At 48.1% G+C, this 24,992-nt stretch overlaps 1 protein-coding gene across 1 annotated transcript in view; it reads right to left on the reverse strand.

Moving 5' to 3' along the window:
* Nucleotides 1-21,281, reverse strand: part of VSTM5 (V-set and transmembrane domain containing 5) — a 33,964-nt gene extending 12,683 nt beyond the window's left edge. The window contains exon 1 of the mRNA XM_038005325.2: nucleotides 21,078-21,281. Within this exon, the coding sequence (XP_037861253.1) occupies nucleotides 21,078-21,165 (88 nt within the window). The 5' untranslated portion in view covers nucleotides 21,166-21,281. The remainder of the gene's footprint in view (nucleotides 1-21,077) is intronic.
* Nucleotides 21,282-24,992: the final 3,711 nt, after the last annotated feature.

The raw sequence follows: 24,992 nt of genomic DNA on the forward strand, positions 1-24,992 counted from the left end.
AGTTTGAGAACAGCCTGACCAACATGGTGAAACCCTGTCTCTACTGAAAAAACACAAAATTAGCCAGGCATGGTGGCTGGCGCCTATAATCCCAGCTACTCGGGAGGCTGAGGCACGAGAATCGCTTGAACCTGGGAGGCACAGGTTGGCAGTGAGCTGAGATAGCACCACTGCATTCCAGCCTGGGCAACAGAATGAGACTCAGCCTCAGTAAAAAGAAAAAAAGAAATATTGAAGAGCAGAGAGAAAACTCCAAGATACACCACTGTGTATTTCTGAGGTGCTCAAAGGGGCTCAATAGGAGAGTTGTGAAGGCAGCCAGCCCTGAGAGGCTGGAGAAGGAAAGCCAGTCTTCCCTAATGCTCCAGCTCCCTAATGCATCTCCGAGGGTCAGCATCCCATGCACCCCCATTTCAGTTGGGATCTCACTCTTGTCCCTGAGCTCAGCACGGCACTTGCCACAGCTTCCTCAACAGCTGGGGACAGGCTCATCGGGTGCTGGCCTGCAGTTCCCTGAGGTTAGGTAATTTGCCCAATGTCACAGTAAGTGACTGAGCAGAGATTCAAACCCTGAGTACTTTTTACTGCCCTGGTAATGAGCCAGGGAAGTTTGCAGGAGCCAGGGAAGGGAAAAGACACTCATTTAAGGTGGGGCATAAATAACAAGGTTTTTCAAGTGTGGGAAAGGGAGGAAGCCCAGTCTCAGCTGAGAGAAAAGTAGGACGACCCAGGAAGGCAGGAGGGATCCAAGGTTCCTCAGATTTGGGACTTGGTGATTAAGAAGTGCAGGGTGGCCATGAGATAAGGAAGCTGACAGAGTGTGGGGCAGGGTGGGGTAGGGCAGGGCAGAGGCAGAACAGGACCCAGGAGGGTGCTCAAATAGGGCCATGACATGATCTGAACAGGGCTTCTGGAAGGACAGTCTGGCAGAATTCATAATCTTACCATTTACATACATCATAGGTACTGCCCTCGGCCCCCAACAGGTGCTTGTTCTTTGGGAGAACCTAAGGCTGGAGCCTAAACAGCCGTGAAGAGCTAGTGGTACCCTGCTTCCCCTGGCCGCCCTGTGCCAGCCTCTGAGAGAAGGGGTAGTAAGAAGTGGGCAAGCGTAGGCAGGTCTGCCCAAGACCAAGAGAATTCTTGTCCTATTCATCTCTGAACTCCCAGTACCCAGGACAGGGCCTGACACTTTGTAGATGCTCAAAATATACTTGCATGAATGAACGAATGGTGACGTGTGCCCTGCCTGTCAAACTGTTGCCAACTGGGAGAGAGCAGGAAGGGGGTATCTCCGCTGAGCTCAGGGTTACTGGATCTAGCTGGGGAAGGCATTGGAGGGACCCTTTTCCCAGCTTCAAGTCCACTGAGAGTCAAACAGTTAGCAGGAGAAACAGCACAGGTGGTTGTTTGGTTGGTTTTTGTTTGTTTGTTTGTTTGAGATTAGGTCTCACTGCTGAGGCTGAAGTGCAGTGGGTGGGATCTTGGCTCACTGCAACCTCTGCTTCCTGGGCTTAAGCTATACTCTAGCCTCAGCTCCCGAGTAGCTGGGACCACAGGCATATTGGCCATGCCCGCCTATTTATTTATTTATTTATTTATTTATTTATTTATTTATTTTTTGTAGAGATGGGGTTTCGCCATGTTGCCCAAGCTGGTCTTGAACTCCTGAGCTCAAAGCAATCTGCCCACCCCAGCCTCCCAAAGTGCTGAGATTACAGGTGTGTGCCACCGCACCTGGCAGTTTTTTGTTTTTTGTTTTGAGACACAGTCTTGCTCTGTTGCCCAGACTACAGTATAGTGGCACGATCACGGCTCACAGCAGCCTCCACCTCCCGGGCTCAAGCAGTCCTCCCACCTCAGCCTCCCTAGTAGCCGGGACAAAAGGTATGCACCAGAGACAGGGTTTCACCATGTTGTTCAGGCTGGTCTCGAACTCCTGAGCTGAAGCAAACCTCCCACCTCAACCTCCCCAAGTGCTGGGATTACAGGCAGCACAGTTTTAAGCCACAATTAAAATATCCATGTTGCTGCCCAACTCATGCCATTCTTGAAATACCTGCCTGCCAGTAATTTGGGAAACATAGCTTTGTGTAGGAGGTCAATACAGCACCCCCAAGTAATAGCTTCCCTGTTTAGTGGTGAAGAACAGTGCTGATGGCTGGCCTGGGCACGCAGTTCACAGGTACCCATACCTCCGGTGAGCCCAGGTGGTAATTCCCCCTCTCAGTGCCTGATTGCTCAGAAACCAAAGTTCAGCTTATCTTGGAGGGGGCTCCCCATGATCTTGCTGTTTAATGGTCTTGGGAAGTCACCCAGATGTCAGCCAACCCAAACAATGTAAACAGATGCAGGTTTAGATGCAGGCTACCAGGCTGTTTCCTTTAGCAAGTTTCAGAATTTGTACCCAAACCAGGAAAATCACTCGAAAATAGCAACAGTCACCATTTCTGTCGGTTAACACCTGTTAGATATCAGATGTTATACACCATTATCACAGCCCAGTGAAACCAAGGCTGGAAAAGTTGACTGACCTGGCCGTTATCAGACTGGCAAAGATGAAGAAGTTTGATAACATTATGTTGTCAGGAGTGCATGGAGGTTACTCTCAAACATTACTGTGGTGATTGTAAATAGGTGGAACCTGCTTGGAGGGCATATGATGCAATCTGTAAAAATATTTAAATAGCACATACCTTTTGACCCAGAAATTCCACTTCTAATAATTTATCCTACAGATAAGATGGGCACATAGATGCAGAGATATATCTGTCAGTGTTGTCATGAAGCACAGTACTGTCAATTGTAGCAGCAAAAGACTGGAGATGCACCTGTGTGTTCACTTGTAAGGAACCAGTAAATAAAATATCAGTATTCATGTTTTGGGATATTACAAAAATGTTCAAAAGAATTAGGCAAATCTATATGTGTTGATGTTAGATGATCTCAAAAATAACAAAAAAAGGACAGGGCAGAACAGTGTATAGAGAATGATTCCACTTGAATAAAGTAATTATATGTGTATACACACATACTCACACATACACAGATAGACACACAGTTATCCATATAAATGCATAGAACATCTCTAAGTTATTCTAAAAACTTTGGTTGTCTTTGGGGAGGAGAATGGGTGTCTGGAATGGGAGAAGACTTCACATTTCACCCTATACCCTTTTGAACAATAGTAATATTTTAGCAAGTTTGTTAATTACTTAAAAAATAAATATACTGTGACCGTAAAAATACAGATACTGCATGCCAAGATTGAGTCTGAGCCTTAGATTTTTCACACTTGAAAATGTTTTTTACATATACATAATGGACAACTCCATGAGCATTACCTCAGTCTATGAAGGCAGGCAGGAGACTCGGACTAAGGCACTATGCTTTTCCCTTCCTAGGCACTTGCTTATTTGATCACTACTTTACAGATGAGAAAAACTGAGGCTCAGAGACCTAAGTGTCCAAGTCTTTGCTAAGTAAAAATTCAGAGCTGAGACTGGAACCCAAGTCTCTCTTCACGGTCCTACAGCTGCCCCTAATAAGGTAAGGCACTTAAGTATAGAGGTGGAGTTTTACATTTCTTTAATGTTTCCCAAAATAGCACATGGCTCAGTGCTGGCGAAGACTTGGGAGACAGATATGACAAAAAGCAAAAGTCTAGACCTGGACTGTCTGATATGGTAGCTGCTAGCCATATGTAGCTGTTGAGCACTTGAAACTGACGGGTCCACACTGAGATGTACTCTAAGCATACAACGCACACCAGAATTTGAAGACTTAGTACTTAGTATGTTATACAGAATATAAAACATCTAATTAATAACTTATTTTCCATTGATTACATGTTGAGATGATAATGTTTTTGGATATATCAGGTTAAACCAAATATATATTCAAAGTCAATTTTACCCGTTTCTTTTTATATTTTTAATATGGCCACTAGAACATTTAAAATTACATATGTGGCTGGGCGTGGTGGCTCATGCCTGTAATCCCAGCACTTTGGGAGGCCAAAGCAGGCAGATCGCCTGAGCCTAGGAGTTCAAGACCAGCCTAGACAACATGGCGAAACCCATCTCGCAAAAAATACAAAAATTAGCTGGGCATGGTGGCATGCACCGTGGTCCCAGTTACTTGGGTGGCTGAGGGTGGGAGGATAGCTTCAGCCCAGGAGGCAGAGGTTGCAGTAAGCCACATTCCAGTCTGGGTGACACAGTGAGACCCTGTCTCAAAAATAAAATAATTTTACACATGTGGCTTGCATGTGAGCCTTGCATATTTCTATTGGAAAATGTTGGTATAAACTATCACTTCTCCAACCTCTTGCCAAAAAAACAAAACTTGTTCCCTTGAGATTGTTCCACGCTCTCCCCCATCAACAATATGAGCTCTCTGTCCCCAGTCCTTTCTCTTCATTCTTTAAACATGTTGACTCCTTTTACTGCAAGTTACAGCATCACCCTGTGTCCCACCAGCATACCCGTGGACAGCCCATCCAGTGATCTCATCTATGGGAACATCCTCCCTCTAGTCAACCTCAGCCTCCAGTAAAGCAGCCTGCTTTAACTACGCCTTCTTCTCCTTGTTTACTGTTCAATTCCTCCCCTTGACCTCATCAGTCCTTCCACTCTGACTCCCTCTACTTTTCCCAATCCATCCTCCTCACTTCCCTCCCTAGCCAGCCTCAGTTCCATCGCCCATCACGATCTAAGCACTTTTTAACACCAGTACTTTTTGCCTTTTCATCATATCTACCTGGAAAGGCCCTAGTCCTGGGACTAACAATGTTCTGCTCTCTCTCTGCCTGTACATGAGTAGCCAACATTGCAGGAGAATGTCCCTTGGCAGACACTCTTCAGCACAACAAAGCACACTGTTTCTAGGGTAGACTCAAGATCACCAAACTCAACAGGGCCCCATCCTGCCAGACAATCTTACTTCATAAATTGACACTTCCTTTTCCCACAGTTACTATACAGGCTCCCTCCTCTTCCTGGGCTGCTGCTGACACTTCCTTCTGCTTTGGTGGTAGCTCTGGCCCACCACACTCACCAGCCATTCTTCCCATCTCTCTGGTTGCTGCTTCTCAGTATCTTTTGAGGGCTCATCCTCTTTGCTATGGTTTAAATGTCCGTCCCCCAGAACTCATGTTGAAATTTAAGCCCCTGGACATGTGTGGTGGCTCATGCCTGTAATCCCAGTACTTTGGGAGGCTGGGGCGGATGGATTGCTTGACGCCAGGAATTCGAGACCAACTTGGCCAACATGGCAAAACCCCGGGTCTACAAAAAAATACAAAAATTAGCCAGATGTGATGATGTACACCTGTAGTCTCGGCTACTAAGGAGGCTGAGGCAGGAGAATTGCTTGAAGCCAGGAGGCGGAGGTTGCAGTAAGCCAAGATCACGCTACTGGGTGACAGAGCAAGACTCTGTCTGAAAAATAAATTTAAAAATAAAAATAAAAAAAGAAATTTAATCCCTAGTGTAATAGTATAAAGAGGTGGGGCTTTTAAGAGGTGATCGGGTCATGAAGGCTTTGCCCTCATGAATGAATTAACCCATTCATGGATTAATAGATTAGTGAGTTAATAGATTAGTGGGTTCTCATGAGAGTGGGTCTGTTATAAAAGGCAGTTTGGCTCTCAGCGAGCCTCCTCAATGCATGATACCCTCTGCTGACTCAGGACTCTATAGAGAGGTCTCACCAACAAAAAGATCCTCACCAGATGCCCTCAATCTTGGACTTCCCAGCCTCTAGAACTGTAAGAAATAAATTCTTATGGCCAGGTGCAGTGGCTCATGCTTGTAATCCCAGCACTTTTGAAGGCTAAGGCAGGAGGCTTGCTTGAGGCCAGGAGTTCAAGACCAGCCTGGGCAGCAAAACAAGACCATATCTCTTCAAAAAAAAAAAAAAAAAAAAAAGCCAGGTGTGGTGGTGTACACCTGTAGTCACAGCTGCTCAGGAGACTGAGGGGGGAAAATCACTTGAGTCCAAGAGTTTCAGGCTTCAGTGAGCTGTGATTGCATCACTGCTCTGAAGTCTGAGCAACAGAACAAGACTCTCTCTAAAAAAATTAGAAAAAAATTTAAAAAGAAATTCCTTATAAACTATGCAGTCTTTGGTATTTAGTTACACAACCAAAAATAGGCTAAGATACTCTGATCTGCCATTATATCACAGAATTCCTTGAGCTTGGTCCTAGGCCCTCTCCTTTATTCTTTATTCTCTCCCTAGGTAATCCCATCTATGCATGCAGCTGTGAGTCCAGTTACTTCCAAATTCACATCACCAACACAACTGCACCTCTGAGTACCAGACTCATTAATCCAACTATCTGCTTTACATCTGTACCTGACAGTTGACAGGCACTTCAAAATCTACATCTTCAAAGATAAATTAAATGCACACAGAATTGAGTTTACAGCCATGACTATCTGGAAAGATACGGAAGAACTTGGTAATACCTATTGGCTCCAGGGGGTAAGGAGGAGGAACTCGGTGGCTGGAGGATAAGACGGGGAGGCTTTTACAGATACACATTTTGAATTTTGGACTGTGTGCAAATACTACGAATTCAAACATAAGCAAAAACTAAAGAAGCAAATTAATTTTAAAATAAAACAATAAATGTATAATCCTGTCTCCCAGATTTGGTTGTCTGGGGTCCCCAACCTCAGTGAAAGGCTCTCCCAGCCAGTCAGCTCCACAGGACACCATCCTTACACCTCCTCCTTCCTCACCCACTACATCACATCTGTCACAGGGTCCTATCGATTTTACCTCCAACATGTAACTTGAATCTGATTTATGTGCTCTTTCTTCCACCATCACCGTAGTTCAAGCCACCAACTCACGAATGGTGACAATGGTCTCTCAATGTGCCTCACTATGCCTGCTTAATCCCCACTAACTTACTATCTACACAGCATCCTGAGTGATATTTTCAAAACTTCATTGTATTTCGTCACCCTCCTGTTTAAAACCCTTGTCTGGCTCTCCGTTGCTCTAGGAATGAAGTCAAACCTCTTCAAAGGCTTGACTGGCCAGGTGTCATTTGGCTCCTGCCCATCACTTAGGCCTCAGCATCCTGAGCACGCCCTCATACCCTGAGCTCCAGGCACATTGCCCTTTCTTCAGCCCCTTGGGTTCATCTTGTTCTCACTCACTGCAGGGACTTAGCATAGGCTACTCCCCCTGCCTGCTCCCTCCCTTGTTTGCCTGTTAACCTTTATTCATCCTTCAGATCTCAATCATCACCTCTTTTGGGAAGCCTGTCTCAACTCCAGGCTAGGTCAGGTCTCTTCTTGTGTGTTTTCATAGCACTTTTCCATCATAGTAACTATCACAGTTTGTAAGTATACACTTGTGTGGGTATTTGACATCTGTTCTCCCTTTAGACTGTAAGTTTCGTGAGGACAGGAGTTGCCTATTTGGTTCCCTGTTGCAGCCCCAGAACTCTACAGGGTGCCTGGAACATGGAGGGGAATTTCTGTGCAGTGACTCCCCTTATAGGGTTGTACATGTGATCTGGGGGTGTGGGGTACAGAATCCAGTACTATGCCAAGCTGAGCACAGGATCAGAACTTTGAACTCCACAGCCAGTTCTTGTGTGACCCTTGGGACCCAATTTGCCTCCTTCTTTTTGTCTGAAAAAATAAAAATAAAAATAAAATACACACACAGACACAGACACACACACACACACACACACACACACATATTTTGAGATGGAGTCTTGCTCTGTCACCCAGGCTGGAGTGCGGTGGCATGATCTCAGTTCACTGCAACCTCTGCCTCCCGGGTTCAAGTGATTCTCCTGCCTCAGCCTCCTGAGTAGCTGGGATTACAGGTGTGTGCCACCATGCCTGGCTAATTTTTGTATTTTTAGTGGAGATGGGGCTTCACCATGTTGGCCAGGCTGGTCTTGAACTCCTGACCTTGAGTGATCTGCCCACCTTGGCCTCCCAAAGTGCTGTGATTACAGGTGGGAGTCACCTTGCCTGGCCTGAAATATATTTTTGATCCTTCTATCTAAACTTCCCTGTATCACACACATGCATGTGCGTGCACCGATGCTTCTACATATGCCCTCAAGCACCCAGAGCCCAGTTTCTGAATTCCTGGCAAATGGGGCCACATAGGGAAGGAATCCCTGGAGATGCACCAGGGAAGCAAGGGCTTCAGAGGAAATCAGTCAAGCAGAAGTGGGTTCCAATATCAATCTGCTCTTTGTTAATATCACGACGTTGGCCAAATTAGCTCAAAGTCACTGACTCTTCCTCATGTGTAAAATGAGGATGGACATAGACATCTCACAGATCAGATATGTTAGAAAGAATGAAAGTGAATGCAATATGCTGAATGCCTAGCACAGTGCACTCACCCCACAAATAAACAATAAACGGTAGTCACGGGTATGCTAGGGCTGTATGCCAGCCACACCAAGAAGAATCTCAGGACTAATCAGAAGATAATTCATGGTGTGCCTCAGGCTGTTGCAAACACACCCATCAAAAAAAGGAATTTTTAAAATAAAACAGGCAATCTGCTTCTCTGACTCTTAAGAGGGGAACTCAGCTGACTGCGTGGCACAACTGATTCAGAACAACGGGGGCTGAGGGATCCGCCGGCAGGTGCAGAGGGTGGCAGAGGAGGGCAAGATGCAGGGGGGTGGGAGGGGATGGGTGTGCAGGGAAAGCCAGAAAAGACCCCTCCCAATCCCTACCGGGAAGAGTACATACTGTGGAGCCGAAAGACCCAGGTTCTGTCTGGGCTGCACACGCTATAGCTGGGTGACTCTGCACAAACCCCTTCCCCTTTCTGAGCCACTTGGTGGCTTTTCTGTCAATGATTCAATTTAAAAAACAAAGCCGGGCATGGTGGCTCACACCTGTAATCCCAGCACTTTGGGAGGCCAAGGCAGGTGGATCACTTGAGACCAGAAGTTCAAGACCAGCCTGGCCAATGTGGTGAAACTCCATCTCTACTAAAAATACAAAAATCAGGCTGGTGTAGTGGGGGCGCCTGAAGACCTAGCCACTCGGGAGTCTGAGGCAGGAGAATGGCTTGAACCCGGGAGGCGGAGGTTGCAGTGAGCCAAGGTCGGGCCACTGCACTCCAGCCTGGGCGACAGAGCCAGACTCCATCGTAGGGAAAACAAACAAACAAACAAAAAAAAACAACCAAACAAAAAGCAACAAGGCAGAGCACAGTGGCTCATACCTGTAATCTCAGCACTTTGGAAGGCCAAGGTGGACAGATCACTTGAGCCCAGGAGTTCAAGACCAGTCTTGCCAATATGGTGAAACTCCATCTCTTAAAAAAAAAAGACGGGTATGGTGGCACGGACCCCTGTGTTTCCAGCTACTGGAGAGGCTGAGATGGGGGGGATAACTTGAGCCTGGGAGGTCAAGGCTACAGTGAGCTGAGATCGCACCACTGCACTCCAGCCTGGGTGACAGAGCGAGACCCTGTCTCAAAAAAATAAACAAACGAACAAAACTATACAGGTAAGAAAGACAGCCAGGAGCAATTCCAGGGGCACAAGCTCTGGTTCCAGACCAAGAGAATTCAGTCCCTTTCCATTCAAGAAGTATTTGGGGAAGGATGGGGTGGGGACCAACCTGCTCTTGGGCCCACGCTCCAGCTCCACTCTGGAGTCCCTAATGAGTGAATTCGGCTGCCCAACCAGGGGCGCCAGGCCTTCTTACAGCCCAGACCCTGCAGAAAGGGTCTTGCGAACCCACTTGCAGTGATTGGCCCGAGGCTGGTACCTGATCTGAACTGGGCCAATCAGATTCTCTGTCCCAAGGGCGTGAACTTAGGATGCGGGGCCTCTTAGGCCCTGTGGTGGCCCCAAGAGAAGGGCTGCTTCCCCAAGGCCACAGTAAGTGGAGCAGAGAAAGCTGGTCCTGGCAAGAGGCTGCCGGGCAGCAGGAGAGACTGGGCTCCTGTGGCCCAGGGACTGCTGGGGACAGGCGCTGCTGCCGTGGACCGTTATGGCTTCTGAAGTCCTGGTTCCAGGTCTAGGGAGAGGCCTGGCACCTCTGTCCCTGGCAGATACCCCTACTTCCTTCTGAATACACTTTCCCTTGGCTGTCTCCTGTTCCTTACAAGTTACTTGGCCTACCTGAATCTGTTTCTTCCTGCGTCAAGTGGGAATAGCAACGCCTGCTTTGCATGGTTGTGAAAACTCAGAGTAAGCACTATGAGGTGCATTAAAAAGAATATTGTCATAGTCCACCAGTGCCAGCTTGAGGAAGTGGGGCAGTGGTGTGAAAAGGCTGGTAGAGCATGGGTGGGAGCCTCAGGTTACAGATAAGGATGGAATCTAGGTAGTGCTTGGTTCCATCCAGACCTGCGCTCTACCCAAAGCTCCTGCCCCTTTTGCCTGTTATGGTTTGAATTGTGTGTCCTCAAAAAGATATGTTGGCATCCTAACCAGAACTCAGAATGTGACCTTATTTGGAGATAGGGTTGTTACAGAGATAATCAAGTTAAAATGAGGTCATTACGGTGAGCCCTAATCGAATATGACCCTTCTAAAAAGGAGACATTTGGATATAGACATATATGCACATGGAGAGAATGCCGTACGAAGATGAAGGCAGAGATCAGAGGATGCATCTACAAGCCAGGGAATGCCAGATTGCCAGCAAACCACCGGAAACCAGGGAGCGACATGGAACAGTCACTCTTACAGGCCTCAGAACTAACCAGCCCTGCTGACACTTTGATCCCAGACCTCCAGCCTTTAGAACTTGGAGACAATGAATTTCTGTTGTTTAAGCCACCCCAGCTGTGGTCATTTGTTATGGTAGCCCTAGCAAATGCCCTTCTGTGGTTTTTATTTCCAGAAATAATTGGCCCCAGTTTTCTGATTGGAAAGGACTGAATCAGCTAATCTGTTGTTATCAAACTTGATTGTGCATTAGATCATCTGGGGAAGGTTTTGCAACACTCTCCCGGATCAATGAACTCAGCATCCGAGGGTGCAACCAAGGCTTCGGTGATTTTTTAAAACTTCCCATGTGTTTCCAGCATGCATCAAGATTGATAACCACTGGGCCGGTCGCGGTGGCTCAAGCCTGTAATCCCAGCACTTTGGGAGGCCGAGACGGGCGGATCACAAGGTCAGGAGATCGAGACCATCCTGGCTAACACGGTGAAACCCCGTCTCTACTAAAAAATGCAAAAAATTAGCCGGGTGCGGTGGTGGGCGCCTGTAGTCCCAGCTACTCGGGAGGCCGAGGCAGGAGAATGGCGTAAACCCAGGAGGTGGAGCTTGCAGTGAGCTGAGATCCGGCCACTGCACTCCAGCCTGGGCGACAGAGCAAGACTCCGTCTCAAAAATAAATAAATAAATAAGTAAGATTGATAACCACTGAGCTAATCCACACTGAGGTGTTAGCAGCTAAAGACCATTTATTAGAATTCCTTTACAGTGGGCACAAAGCCTGAAGCCAAAGAACTATGTGAAAGAGAGAGCAATGTTGGAGACACTAGGGACAGCTCTTTCAGGAAGATAGTTGGGGGAAGTGGACTATTTCTGGCATCACTGAAATTTTACTGTATCTGGCTAGTCCTATTTCTAGCGATGCTTTGGGGGCTTAGGAGGAAGAACAGGCAGGCAAAGTCATTCCATTTGCTCCCTCCACTCTCTTCAAAACTCTAACACAGTGGTTCTAAGCATTTGGTTCCATTAGAATCACCTGGAGGTGATCACTGAACCGGATTGCAGGGCCCGGTCCCCAGTTTCTCATTCAGTAGGGTGAGGTGAGTCCTAAAAGTGCGCTTCTAACAAGTGCCTCTCGGGTAGAAGAATAGGGTCTGCAGGCAGGGAACTTAGGGCCCATTCGTGCTGACTTCCTAAAGCTGAATCAAGAGAAAACACCAAGGTCTGGGGCAGGGAATCTGAGGCCAATTCACGATAATTTCCTAAATTAAATAAAAGGGAAAACACCTGGGTGGGGGGCAGGCAACCTAAGGCCAATTAACGAAAATTTCCTAAAGCTAAACCGAAAGGAAAAACCCCACCTTCGCAGGCCCAAAGGCTACTCTCTCTACACCCTTCCCCCTCCCCCAGGTCTCAGAGGGAAACGGAGAGTGCCTTAGATTGGCCTCGGGCCAAGCATGGGCCATCTCTTTAATCTGCATAGGCCACCATTCACTTCAGCCTTTAATTAGCCACGGACCTAATCCTTCATCCAGATAAGGTGTAACTGATAAGGACTTCAAAAGGAATATTTAAAACCCAGAAAACACTGTAAACTCTGGCTCAGGCTGTCCCCACCCTGCGGAGTGCTTTCTTGCTGTAACAAATCCCTGCTTTTGCTGCTGCATTCCTGTGTTTCATTCCTTTGTTACTTTGTGTGTTTTGTTCAATTCTTAGTTCAAAATGTCAAGGGCCTGGACAACTCACTCAAGGCTTTCCTTCTGGTAACATCTAGTTGATGCTCCCTCCACCCTCTTCAAAACTCTAACCCAGTGGTTCTAGCATTCGGCTCCATTAGAACCACCTGGAGGTGATCACAGACCCAGATTGCAGGGCCCAGCCCCCAGTTTCTCATTCAGTAGGGTGACGCTGCTGGTGGTCCCGGAACCGTACTTTTAGAACTTTGGCTGAAAGGATTCTGTAAGACCTTAGAGTGAAAAGGACACCAAGGGTGCCCTCAGGGTCCCAGCAGGCCAGGCCCTCCTCTCCTCTCACACTGCTCTGCTAACACCGTTCCTGCCAGGCAGGGGCTAGTCTGTGATGCAGCACTTCTTATCTTGGGGAAGGGAAGTTTTGGGGCACGCAGTCATTACCAGAACCAGGGTCAATGGATCAAGAGTGAAAGGACACAGGTTCTGATGAACAGAATTGAGGCAGAGTGTGTAGAACAGATACATTCATGGACTCTAGGGTCAAACTAACTGGTGTTCAAAATTTAGCTGTGCCAGTAACAACTGTGTGAACTGTGGTAAATGAATTACCTTCTTTCAGCCTGTTATGGTACCTAGGAAATAAGGATGATATAATAGTGCCGTGTCTACCTCCTGCAGCAGAATAAAGTTTAAATGACACAGTGTATGTAAAGAGCTTATCACTCTCTAACACTTGGTGGTAGCTCAATAAATAGTAGCTATGATTAATGAGAATTCTTTGAAGATGCACAGGCTTTCTTGATGAGGTAATGAGCTCCTCATCCTTGTGAGTATATAAGCAGAAGCTGGAGTTATATCAGGGATTAAAGCAGAAGATCTGAGACGGGGAGTGTTGGAGGAGGCGGCTGGTTCTTCTGCTCCAGATCACATAATAGAACTAGAATAAGCATTTGTAAATCCACAATTCACTTCTGAAGTGTGGCAAGACTGGGCGACCTGAAAGTCTTCCCTGTGGAATTCCTTCTAGAATCTTCCTACCACACCTTTTCCAGGCACCAACAAGAGCCACCCTTGCTGGAAAGCTGGACTCTTTTCTGAAAGACCACAGGGTATGTAAAAGTCACTGCCATGATTCTAATCAGATGCCAAGGAAGCAAGGTATGACAGCAGCGACTGCCTCACCCTGCACCAGTGTGCAAGGGGTTGGGGAGCTGGCTGGGTTTGCCCTCTGAAAAGCTGGGTGTCAAGACTGAGTCAGTCCTGGGCCAGCGGCCAGCCTGGGGAACTAGAAGGTGCGGTCAGTAAATGTGTGTTGAACAGGAAGACAAAGGAAGAAATGAGGTGTTGTTATCTCCCAACAATTCTTTTTTTTTTTTTTTTTTGAGACGGAGTCTCGCTCTGTCACCCAGGCTGGAGTGCAGTGGCCGAATCTCAGCTCACTGCAAGCTCCGCCTCCCGGGTTCACGCCATTCTCCTGCCTCAGCCTCCCGAGTAGCTGGGACTACAGGCGCCGCCACCTCGCCCGGCTAGTTTTTTGTATTGTTAGTAGAGACGGGGTTTCACCGTGTTAGCCAGGATGGTCTCGATCTCCTGACCTCGTGATCCGCCCGTCTCGGCCTCCCAAAGTGCTGGGATTACAGGCTTGAGCCACCGCGCCCGGCAATCTCCCAACAATTCTTTTGGGGAGACTTTACAGGATGCCTGACGGCACTGGGAGGAGGGGTATAGAGTGATCAAAAGATCATTCAGGGCTGGAGACAGTGGCTTACACTTGTAATCCCAGCACTTTGGGAGGCCGAGGCAGGTGTATCACTTGAGGTCAGGAGTTTGAGACCACCCTGGCCAACATGGCGAAACCAAAAATACAAAAATTAGCTGGGTGTGGTGGTGCACACCTGTAATCTCAGTTACTCAGGAGGCTGAGGCAGGAGAATCACTTGATCCTGGGAGGCGGAGGTTGCAGTGAGCCGAGATCACACCACTGCACTCTAGCCTGGGTGACAGAGTGATACTCTGTCTAAAAAAAAAAAAAAAAAAAGAATTCAGGCACATACATAACTGGATGCCACAGGTTACAGTAAATTCTCCTCCAGAAAAACTAATAGGCCAATTCCTCTTCATCCTTTAAATTTCTTTTTAAACATCATTTCCTCCAGGGAGCCTTCACCAATCCCTAGCACCAGGTTAAGGGCCCCATTTCTGTGTTCCCATTGTTCCCTGTTTCTCTCCAGCAACAAGCTTATCCCCCTCTGTTGTAATTCCTCCTGATGAATGGTTCATCCTCCTCATCTGCCGTCAGCTATGTGAACACAGGGCTTGGTCTGTCTTGGTGACCATTGAATCCCCAGGGCCTAGCACAGCACCTGGCACTGTGGGCTTCTCACATGTACCTGAATGAATGAGTGTCTTTAGGCAAGTCCCTCAACTTCTCTGAGCCTCAGTTTCTGCACCTATAAAATAAGAACTAATGGCATCTCGTTGCAGGCTAACTCTGAAGATGAAACAGAAGCAGCTGTTACAGTGCCTGTCATGAAGTGCTCGGTAAGCAGTCACAGTTACTATTATCTTGTAATTGTTAATTTATTAAGTTATACAAAACTGAGGAGATACTGGCTTTTCATCTCTTCAGTTGGTTGGAGGCTATTATCAGTGATCTTTCTATACCACACATCTAGCTGTCTTCTCTGGCTCTGACAGACCTCAGTAATATGGTCCCAACTTTCTTTTCCATTTCCATCTCCCACGACTCCTCACCCCCCAATTCCAGTTGTACCAAACTACGGACCATCCCCCACTGGGCCTTTATTCACTCAACCTCAGCTCAGCTCACTGCTTTCCCATTCTCAGGTTCCTGCTCATTCTTCAAGGCCCATCTTCAATGTCATCTCCTCTGCCAGGCCCCACTAGGCTCCCACAGCACAGCTCACACCAGCCTTCCACTCACGTTAGATGACTGACTGCCCGTCTCCCCTGTTAGAAGGGGTGGCAAGTATCACATTGTGCTTATATCTGAATCACTAGCACACAGCAGTATGTGATGTGACTCATTCAAGCACGGGCTGTCGAATTGAATTGACCTGACATAAAGGAGCAAGTTCTGCTTCAAGAACCCCTGAAATCCGATCCCGAAGTGCATGGAAGGCTTGGTGGATGGGGAGAGGAGAGAGGAGCTCTGGTGTTCTGCTTTGAGGCATTGGCTTTTAAAAAAGACTGTGATCCAGTCCCAGAGTGAGTCTGGGGCAGGAATCTCGTATTAGTACACAAGGGCAAACTGTCAGAGGAGCTTGACGTTAGGTCCCCTTACCTGTGCCTAGTGCCGCCAAGGACCCATATCTCCCTCCTCCTCTGGCACTAGTGTAGGGGTCTACTGGAGGAATTATTCCAGCACCTTCCACCCAAGATGCAAAGCCTTCCCAAGCTCCAAGACCTTCCCAAGCTCCATTCCCTTAACCATCAGACAACTAGTTAGACTGAATACAAGGAAATTAACACGAGTCAAAAAGCCTGATTAAAGTAAAGAATGATCACCCCTTCTACTGGTCCACAAAGAGAAGGTGGTTGTCCTCACAATTCACCAGTGCTAAGAACTTTCTCTCTCTCCCTCCTCACCTGACTACCTCCTCCTTTGTCATCAAGGCCTCCTCTTCAAGAAGCTCCTCCCATTCCAAACCGAGCTAACTGCCTTTCTCAGTACCCCCAGGGCACCTGACAGCGAATCAGCTGCTTAGGATTTGACTTACAATCCCTCAGTGTAAGGCCCCACTGCTACCCCAGCTCTTGGGAAGCTGTTCCAGGCACAGTGGGTGTTCAGGAACCATTTATTGAGCTGAACCTAACTTCCCAGCAAGGCAGCCTTGTCTCCTGCCCTCAGCTTGGTGGGAAAGTATTTTCAGGTTTGCCAGGATAAAACCACAAAGACACAGGTGAGACTCTACAACACAATGTTGGGTGTTCTGAGAACAGCAGGCGGGAGATGTGCTGAACCAGCTGTTTCCATATGATCAGACTAATGGAGGGGAATGGTCTAGTCTAGTGCAGTACTTCTCTGGCCACACATTGGAACCACTGAGGAGCTTAAAAGCAAAACAAAACAGTGTCTGAGTCCTGCCCTCAGAGACACTGATCTAATTGGTCTGTAGCAGGATGTGAGCATCTTACAAGGTCCGTGTATACTCAGAGAAAGGTGACCCCACATACGGGGCTTACACACAGCACTGGGATTGGCATGGGCGCTGTCAGCTGAGGATTCTCTGCAGCACGGCTCCTCTGGGGTCAGCATGGCATGGGCCTGAGCTGCCCGAGGGTGTGCCTCAGCAGACGGAAAGGCTAGTATGCTCCCTTGACCAGCTGGACGCATGGATGAAGAGTGTCCTGTGCTCCTTTTACTGTCCAGTGTGTCATTTTTCCTTTTCCTATAGCGATGACGAGTGCCTTCCCAGCACAGCAAACCAGTTACAGGAGTGGCGAGTCATTTCCAACTTGAAACTTATCAATCCCTGTCCCTCCCACTCTCATTCCTGCTGGATAAGTAATTACTTTCCAACCCAAAGCCCATTTTGCAGGGAAAATCCAGGTGCAGAGAAGCCAGCGTCTTGAGTGCACAAGCAATGGGGCTCCAGCCTCAGTGGGGTCTCTGAGTGGGGCAGTGGCTAAGTTCCCATGGGTGCATGTTAGGGCAGCTTCCACTCCCTCTTCCCTTGCCAGGTCCCCAGAGGTATTGTGCACCTATTTTTTGAGCACCTGCTGTATGCCTGCAATTCTCTTCTCCACCCTGTCCTGCTGTACACACTTACTCATCTTTCAAGACTCAACCTCGCCTGCTCCATGAAGCGTTTTCTGACTCGCCAGGCAGGATGCCTCCCATGACTGGCAGAAGCAACACATATTCTCTTTGGAAGAACTCAACTTCAATCCAGGCCGACAAAAATTGTAGTAAAGCCTTTTCATGAGTTTGTTTTAGAGACAGGGTCTCACTATGTTGCCCAGGCTGGTCTCAAACTCCTGAGCTCAAGTGATCCTCCCACCTCGGCCTCCCACATAGCTGGGACTGCAGGTGTGTGCCACCGTGCCCAGCTCCAAAGCTATTGATTTATAACATGAATCTTGACTTTAGATATAGTAAAAGTGTTTTTTTTTTTTTTTTTCAAAAAGTCTTACATCAGATAAGGGATATAGTTGTCCTTAGGTCCTGGGGATAATGGAGAGGACAGTCTCCTGGCCCTTGCCCTGCTCCAGACCAGTAGGGAGCATACTCAGGAAGGCTCTTGGAGATCAGGAAGTAAGACATTTGTGTGACTTTCTGGTTGACTCTATCCCCCCAACAGCTTCAGTTTTGTCTTTCAGGCATTTTCTGAGATGGGGAGGAGGTGTGTGTGCAGGGGTGCCCGTCAGCCAGGCAGCTGGCACCTCTTCCATACGATGTGCGCATCACTAGCACTGCACACATCACCCTGTATGAGGAGTCTCTCTCCCCTGAGTGAGGGCTAAAAGCTGAAAGCTTAATTGTCCATCAATGGGGCCTGGATAAGTAAAAAGCAGCATATTTATATGATGACATATGTAGAAAAGTTGAAAGGAATACACTTCCTTTATCAACATGGATAGAGCTAAAAAAAATTGGTGTAGAAGCTAAGTTGCTGAGTAAACAGTACAGAATGATTGCATTTTTTTTTTTTTTGAGACGGAGTCTCACTCTGTTGCCAGGCTGGAGTGCAGTGGCATGATCTCTGACTGAGGTGGGTGGATCACGAGTTCATGAGATCGAGACCATCCTGGCTAACACGGTGAAACCCTGTCTCTATTAGCCAGGCGTGGTGGCACATACCTGTAGTCCCAGCTACTTGGGAGGCTGAGGCAGGAGAATGGTGTGAACCCGGGAGGCAGAGCTTGCAGTGAGCCATGCTCATCCTACTGTGGTCTCGGATCCAGTGCCTCCAAATGAGAGGGAGCACTGGGTGGGTACTCGTGAGCCTGATGGCTAATGTACTGGGAAAGGACATGAACAAATGTTCTAGAAAGGTGCCTTGCCTGGTGGAGAGGCCTGTCAGCTTTCCGAGCCCATAAGTCCTTGTCCTAGTCAGCTTGGGCTGCTGTAACAGATGACCATAGACTGATGTGGCTTAAATCACAGTTATTTCTCACAGCTCTGGAGAGGCTGGGAAACTCAAGATCAAGGTGCCAATTTTTGGTGGGGGCCTTCTTCCTGGCTTGCTAATATCCATTTTCTCTGTGTCCTCACACAGCTGGGAGGGAGAGCTCTGGTCTCTCTTCCTCTTCTTATAAAGACACTAATCCCATATGGGGTCCCACCTCATGACCTCATCTAAACCAAATCACCTCCCTAAATCCCCTCCTCCAAATACCATCACATTGGAGGTTAGGGCTTGAATATACGAATCTTGGGAGGACCCATACATTTGTAGGGGAAATGTTTCAAAAGCAGGGTGTTTGGCGTGCTTTAACTCAGACTTCAGGGTAAATGGTGAATATCAGAGGTTCTGGATGAAGCTTTTGACACAGGCAGAAGAGGCAGAGAATGCAGGGAACTGGTAGGAAGGAGGAGGCCTACTCTTTACCATTATGGCTGGCTCCAAAGCACAGGCTTCATTCAGGCAGGCACACATTCATTTAACGTCTTTTAAAGGGGCAGGCCCTGGCTAGCACTGGGCAAGTGCTAGGGACCCCGAGTTGAAACAGAGTGCTTGCCCTCCTGGAGCTTACTGCTGTGCATGAGCCAGGTCTCAATGGAAAACTGCAAACTTTTACCTGGCCTCCAGGTTTTACATGTGCTGTTTTGTCTGGGACCCCCTGCATTCCCTTTGTCCTGTCCCCCCAACTGCTCCTACCCATCTGGCAGGTATGGGTAGTAGGGCTGTTTTGGGGAAGTTTGCTCAAGTCTGGATTCTGAGACACTAGGGATCCCAGAACATGGCACCTCTTGCCTCTCAAGGCTTGCCATTGCAAGTCTGCCCCTCTTGTTTGCTTGTCTGTCTTCCCCATGACGCCTGAGCTTCCTGAGAACAAAACTGTGAACCACCATATCCTAGGTACCTACTGTGGCCTGCTTCCTGCAGGGAGAGGGTGCATGAATGAGTGAGTGAATGAATGAATTATATACTATCACGAATGGCTGGTCCCTAAGCATGATGGGTATCTGAACAGATGTGTAAGTATGGTGATTGGAAACAAGTGCTAAAGGTTTGAGAAATAATAGAAAAAGCCACTGCAATGACGAACACACCCATCCACTTGCTCGAGACTAACAACTATTTCTTGATCCACAGCTGCCAGAGGAACACGCCTCTGTCTTACTGGGTTTCTGAGATTTGCAACCTCCGAAGCTGGGCTCTAGTCAGAGGGGTGTAAAGGTCAAAATTGTTAGATCGTTCAGTCACCTTGTATAAGTAACATAACATTTCTTTCTTTCTCTCTCTCTTCTCTTTTTCTTTAGTTTTGGAGAAGGTCTCATTCTGTTGCCCAGGCTAGAGTGCAGTGGCACAATCAGGGCTCACTAAAGCCTCAATCTTCTGGGCTCACATGATCCTCCCACCTCAGCTCCCCTGTCCCCCAACCCCAGTAGGTGGGCCTACAGGCAGAGGCCACCACACCCAGCTAATATTTTCATATTTTTACTACAGACAGTTTTGCCATGTTGCCCAGACTGGTCTTGAACTCCTGGACTCAAGGAATCCGCCAGCCTCGGCCTCCCAAAATGCTGGGAATACAGGCGTGAGCCACCACAATCAGCTGATAACATTTTTGTGCTTCAGTTTACTCACCTGTGAAACAGGAATAAGAGTAGTTTATTAGGGTTGCCCTAAGGACTAAATGAGACGGGTCTTGTAAAGTCTGAGGGATGGTGAATGCATAAATGCTTAATAAATGCTGGCTCTTACTAGGAGGCCTCTCACCTCCAGTGGCCCTGCTCTGTCATTCTCTAAACCTCAGCTGGTCCATCTGTAAGATGGGCATGTGAATGGTAATGATTAAATGAGAAAGTAAAACTGTGCTAGGATCTGTTATTTGTGTCCAAGAGAGCCTGTGGGACTATGCTTCACATCCAGGCTCACCAGGCTGGGGATTCCGGTCCCGGCCATCCAAAGTGAATCTGCTCAGTGCGCTGGTGGAGAGGACCACCTCCAGCCAGGGGGCTTCAGGCCACAACGCCCAACCCAAGCCCCAGAACCCTTTTTCTCACGGGAGCAGGCTGCTGTGGGTTCGTCTGACTGATCAGGGAGGCCTGATTATTCTCCCGGGAGATGACCTGGGAAGGCCATGGTGGGTCCCCACAGTAGGGGGCGGCGCACGGACTGCAATCTGGTTATTCCAGGAAAAAGAAAAAAATGTTGCAGAGGCGGCGGCCATAGGGTTGGGAGCCAGTTATCTTTGGGCCACCTTCCGGCTCTGATAACTGCAGGCCGGGCTCACCGGGTGGGGCTGGCGCCCCGAAGTGGGCCGGGGCACCTCGGTCTGTAGCCTCTGCTTTGCCCGGCCCCTCCCGCCACGGTCGGGCGCCGGGTCTCCAGGCCGCGCCCAGCCCCATGAGGAAGCAGCGCGGTGCCTGCCAGCCCGAGCTCACCGCGCGCCCTCAGCCGGACAAGGTGGGCAAGGGCCAGGGGGGTCGCTGCTAGACCCCGGGACCCGCACGCACTCCCCTACCCATCCCCGCTCCCCCAGCACCTGGGGCATCCCCCGGAGCTTACTCTGCAGACAGCGGGCTGCGGCCAGGCAGAGGGCGAAGAGCCCTAGGGAGATGCCTCGGGTCTTCCTCCTCCCCGGCAGAGGCCTCATGGGCGAGCCCGGGGCGGCGCGGGCCGGGGTGTGTGCTCGCTGCACCGCGCTGCAGCTCCTATGCAGACTTCTCTCTTCCTCTGCCTCTGGCTCCCGCAGGTTCTTTAGGGCCAGATGCAGATGAGCTGGTTGTACTCTGGTTGAACCAGTTCCCAAGGATAGAGAAGGGGAGGGGGAGCTGCGCGGAGAGAGAATTAATATGGGAAGGAATGGGAATGCACAGACTCAGAGGTAAATAATGGCAAATAATGAGCAGCCTCCTTCCGTTCACACCCATTTTACTGGTATTGATTCAAGGTTCGGCTGGATGCTAGGTGGCAGGAAGGAGGGAAAGTACTAGCTATTGCTTCAGGACAGCTAGTCACTGGCATCATGGGCAAAGGGAAGGCTTTTAGGAAAGTGAAATGACAGCCTGGAGTGAGAGGGATGAGGGGAGGGGGTGGGGAGACTCAGGCTACCCTGATGGGAACCACCGCACAGTGATGATATCCATCCATCTATCCACCCACCTGTCCATCCATCCATCCATCCATCCATCCGTTCATCCATCCATCCAGGAAATGTTCACCAATCGCCTGCTTATTTGCACAGGGCCTCGCGCGTGGCAGTCACTCAAAGAAACTGGTGGAACGAAGCTAGGCACTGCTAAGTGCTGGCGATACAAGGTTGTGGGCACCTCTTTAGAAATCCTAGCAAGAGCCGGGAGCGGTGGCTCACGCCTGTAATCCCAGCACTTTGGGAGGCCGAGGTGAGCGGATCACAAGGTCAGGAGATTGAGCCCACGGTGAAACCCCGTCTCTATTAAAAAAAATACAAAAAAAAAAAAAAAAAAAATTAGCCGGGCACGGTGGCGGGCGCCTGTAGTCCCAGCTACTCAAGAGGCTGAGGCAGGAGAATGGCGTGAACCCGGGAGGCGGAGCTTGCAGTGAGCAGAGATCGCGCCACTGCACTCCAGCCTGGGGGACAGAGCGAGACCCCGTCTTAAAAAAAAAAAGAAAGAAATCCTAGTAAGGGGTGGGGGCTGCAAAAAATGAGCAACTGCTGCACAATTCATACGCCGTTAGGATCAGAGAGGCCCAGCATGCTCTGGGGGCTCAGAGCAAGTGTAATTAGCCCCCAGGAGAGGTCGATGGAGGGGCGGGACAATCAGTTTTGGCCCAAACTAGTCATGAAATTCTATTTCACTTTGTCAAAACTAGAATTTCTAGCTTCACTTGCCACAAGGGGTAGCAGTGTGACCCGGTGCTGGCCAGTGATATTATAGGGGAAGTCTTTTTGAGGTGTTTCTGGAAAAGTTTTTGCTTTCCTCATAAAAAAGACAGCTAAGGCTGGGACTACCCCTCCCCCTTTCTTTCTGCCTTGAAAACATTTATTCTGTCCAGATCTGTGGCGTATGTCTTGCATATATTAAGTTACATAAATGAATGAAAAAACCATCATGCTAAGTAAGGATGGTGGAGCAGGAAGATAGAAAGACCTAGAAGGGCCGGGCGTGATGGTTCACACTTGTGATCCCAGCACTTTGGGAGGCCGAGGCAGGTGGATTGCATGAGCCCAGGAGTTTGAGGCCAGCCTGGACAAATATACTGAGACCCCATCTCTACAAAAAATACAAAAATTAGCCTGGGCATGGTGGCCCATGTCTGTAGTACTAGCTACTCGTGAGGCCAAGGCAGGAAGATCACTTGAGTCCAGGAGGCAGAGGTTGTAGTGAGCCGTGATTGTGCCACTGCACTCCAGACTGGGTGACAGAATGAGACTCTGTTTTAAAAAAAGAAAGAAAGAAAGAAAAAAAGGAAGACATAGAAGATTATCGTAATCCACTGTACTTTCCAATCTTCTTCTGGTTTCTAAAGGAGATTTCTTGCCAATTCCAATGTGTTCCTGGTGAGGCCGGTAATAGTGGTACCCTGCTGACTGGCTTGGGGTGGGTTTGTCAACCATGCTGTCCATTTGAAGTACCCTGTCTGCCAACCAAAGTATTTGGTTCAAGGATGGGCAGACAGGGCCATCAGAGTCTTCTCTGTAAATGTATGGCCACTGCTGGGATGCTAAAAATGGGATATGAACCTGGGGGTACTGGTGGACCATCTTGTCTGTCATGTGGAGAGTTCCTGAGTTAAGAACGAAACCAAGATGAGACAAACTGAGCTGGGAACTAAAGAAAGAGATAAAGGCCTAACTACATGGGTTGAGTTCTGGGATTCTGCACAGTTGGGTTTGCCATTTATCAGCAAATAAATGCCCTCTTTTGCCTCAGCAAATTTAAGTTGCATTTTTATGATATAAAATTGAGAATGTCCTGCTAAAACAAGTGGTCTTCTTGACATTTTTATGTTTTCTTTATTAGACGTAAAGGGCTTCAGGAATCACTTGCATTCATTTGTTTATCCATCAAACATTTATCAAATCTGCCCCCATATCAGGCAACGTGCTAGGCACTGCAGCTCCAAAGATGAATAATAACTCATAACTCCTAGTCTCAAAATACTCACGAACTAGTGGAGACAAAATGATTCAAGTTGAGAAAGGCTTCCAGACACAGAGGTTCCTCCTGCTAAGGCTAAGTTGAGAGGAAACTGGCTGTTCTGCTTACTGCTGTGAACCCTGGAAATCTGAGACAGATCTCAATTTAGAAAGTTTATTTTGCCAAGGTTGAGGATGCATGTCTGTGATACAGCCTCAGGAGGTCCTGAACACACGTGCTCAAGGTGGTCAGAGCACAGCTTGGTTTTAAACATTTTAGGGAGACATGAGACATCAATCAACATATACAAGATGAACATTGGTTCTGTCTGGAGAGGCAGGTCAACTTGAAGCAAGGTAGGGGTGTTGAACTCAATGCAGGAAGGGGTGTTCCAGGTCATAGATGGCTAAGAGACAAATGGTGGCTTTTTCTTGAGTTTCTGATTAGCCTCTCCAAAGGAGATAATCAGATATGCATTTATCTCAGTGAGCAGAGAGATGAATTTGAATATAATGGTAGGCAGGTTTGCCCTAAGCAGTTCCCAGTCTGACTTTTTCCTTTAATTTAGTGATTTGGGGGCCCCAATAAGTTTTTTCCTTTCACATTTCCCCCCTTTTCTTTTTAAAAATTTTTTTGAGGCCAGGTGCGGTGGCTCAAGCCTGTAATCCCAGCACTTTGGGAGGCTGAGACGGGCGGATCACGAGGTCAGGAGATCGAGACCATCCTGGCTAATGTGGTGAAACCCCCTCTCTACTAAAAAATACAAAAAACTAGCCGGGTGAGGTGGCGGGCGCCTGTAGTCCCAGCTATTCGGGAGGCTGAGACAGAAGAATGGTGTAAACCCGGGAGGCAGAGCTTGCAGTGAGCTGAGATCCAGCCACTGCACTCCAGCCTGGGTGACAGGGTGAGACTCCGTCTCAAAAAAAAAAAAAAAAAAAAAAAATTTTTTTTGAGAAGACGCTTTAGAAGAAAATGAGTCTCTGGGCTCGGGTTTCATCGGATCTCTCATGGCTTAGAATGGTTTATTTCTAGACAGGTAGGTGCTGAGTTATTAGGAAAGCTCATTAGCAGCAGGTTGTGAAGTCTCATGTCCTATGACAATAGGACGAGGAAGGGAGAAAAACAGTAAACTAAAGAATAATCCTGAAAAATTGATATAGGCCACATTATACTGTGTAGACAAGGATGAGGCCAGTTTTCCCAAGGGCTTTCATTGGCTCCATAAGTCAAGTTTGATTCCTTAAAGGAAAGTACACCATTCCAGTCAAAGCCTTGGTAAAATAACCAGTTTCTCCAGTTTTGTCCTGTTACAAATGAAAACAGATTCTTGTTGCACTTATGCAAATAAGTGTATTGTCAT

This window comes from Chlorocebus sabaeus, chromosome 1 (assembly GCF_047675955.1).
Source record: "Chlorocebus sabaeus isolate Y175 chromosome 1, mChlSab1.0.hap1, whole genome shotgun sequence".
NCBI lineage: Eukaryota > Metazoa > Chordata > Mammalia > Primates > Cercopithecidae > Chlorocebus > Chlorocebus sabaeus.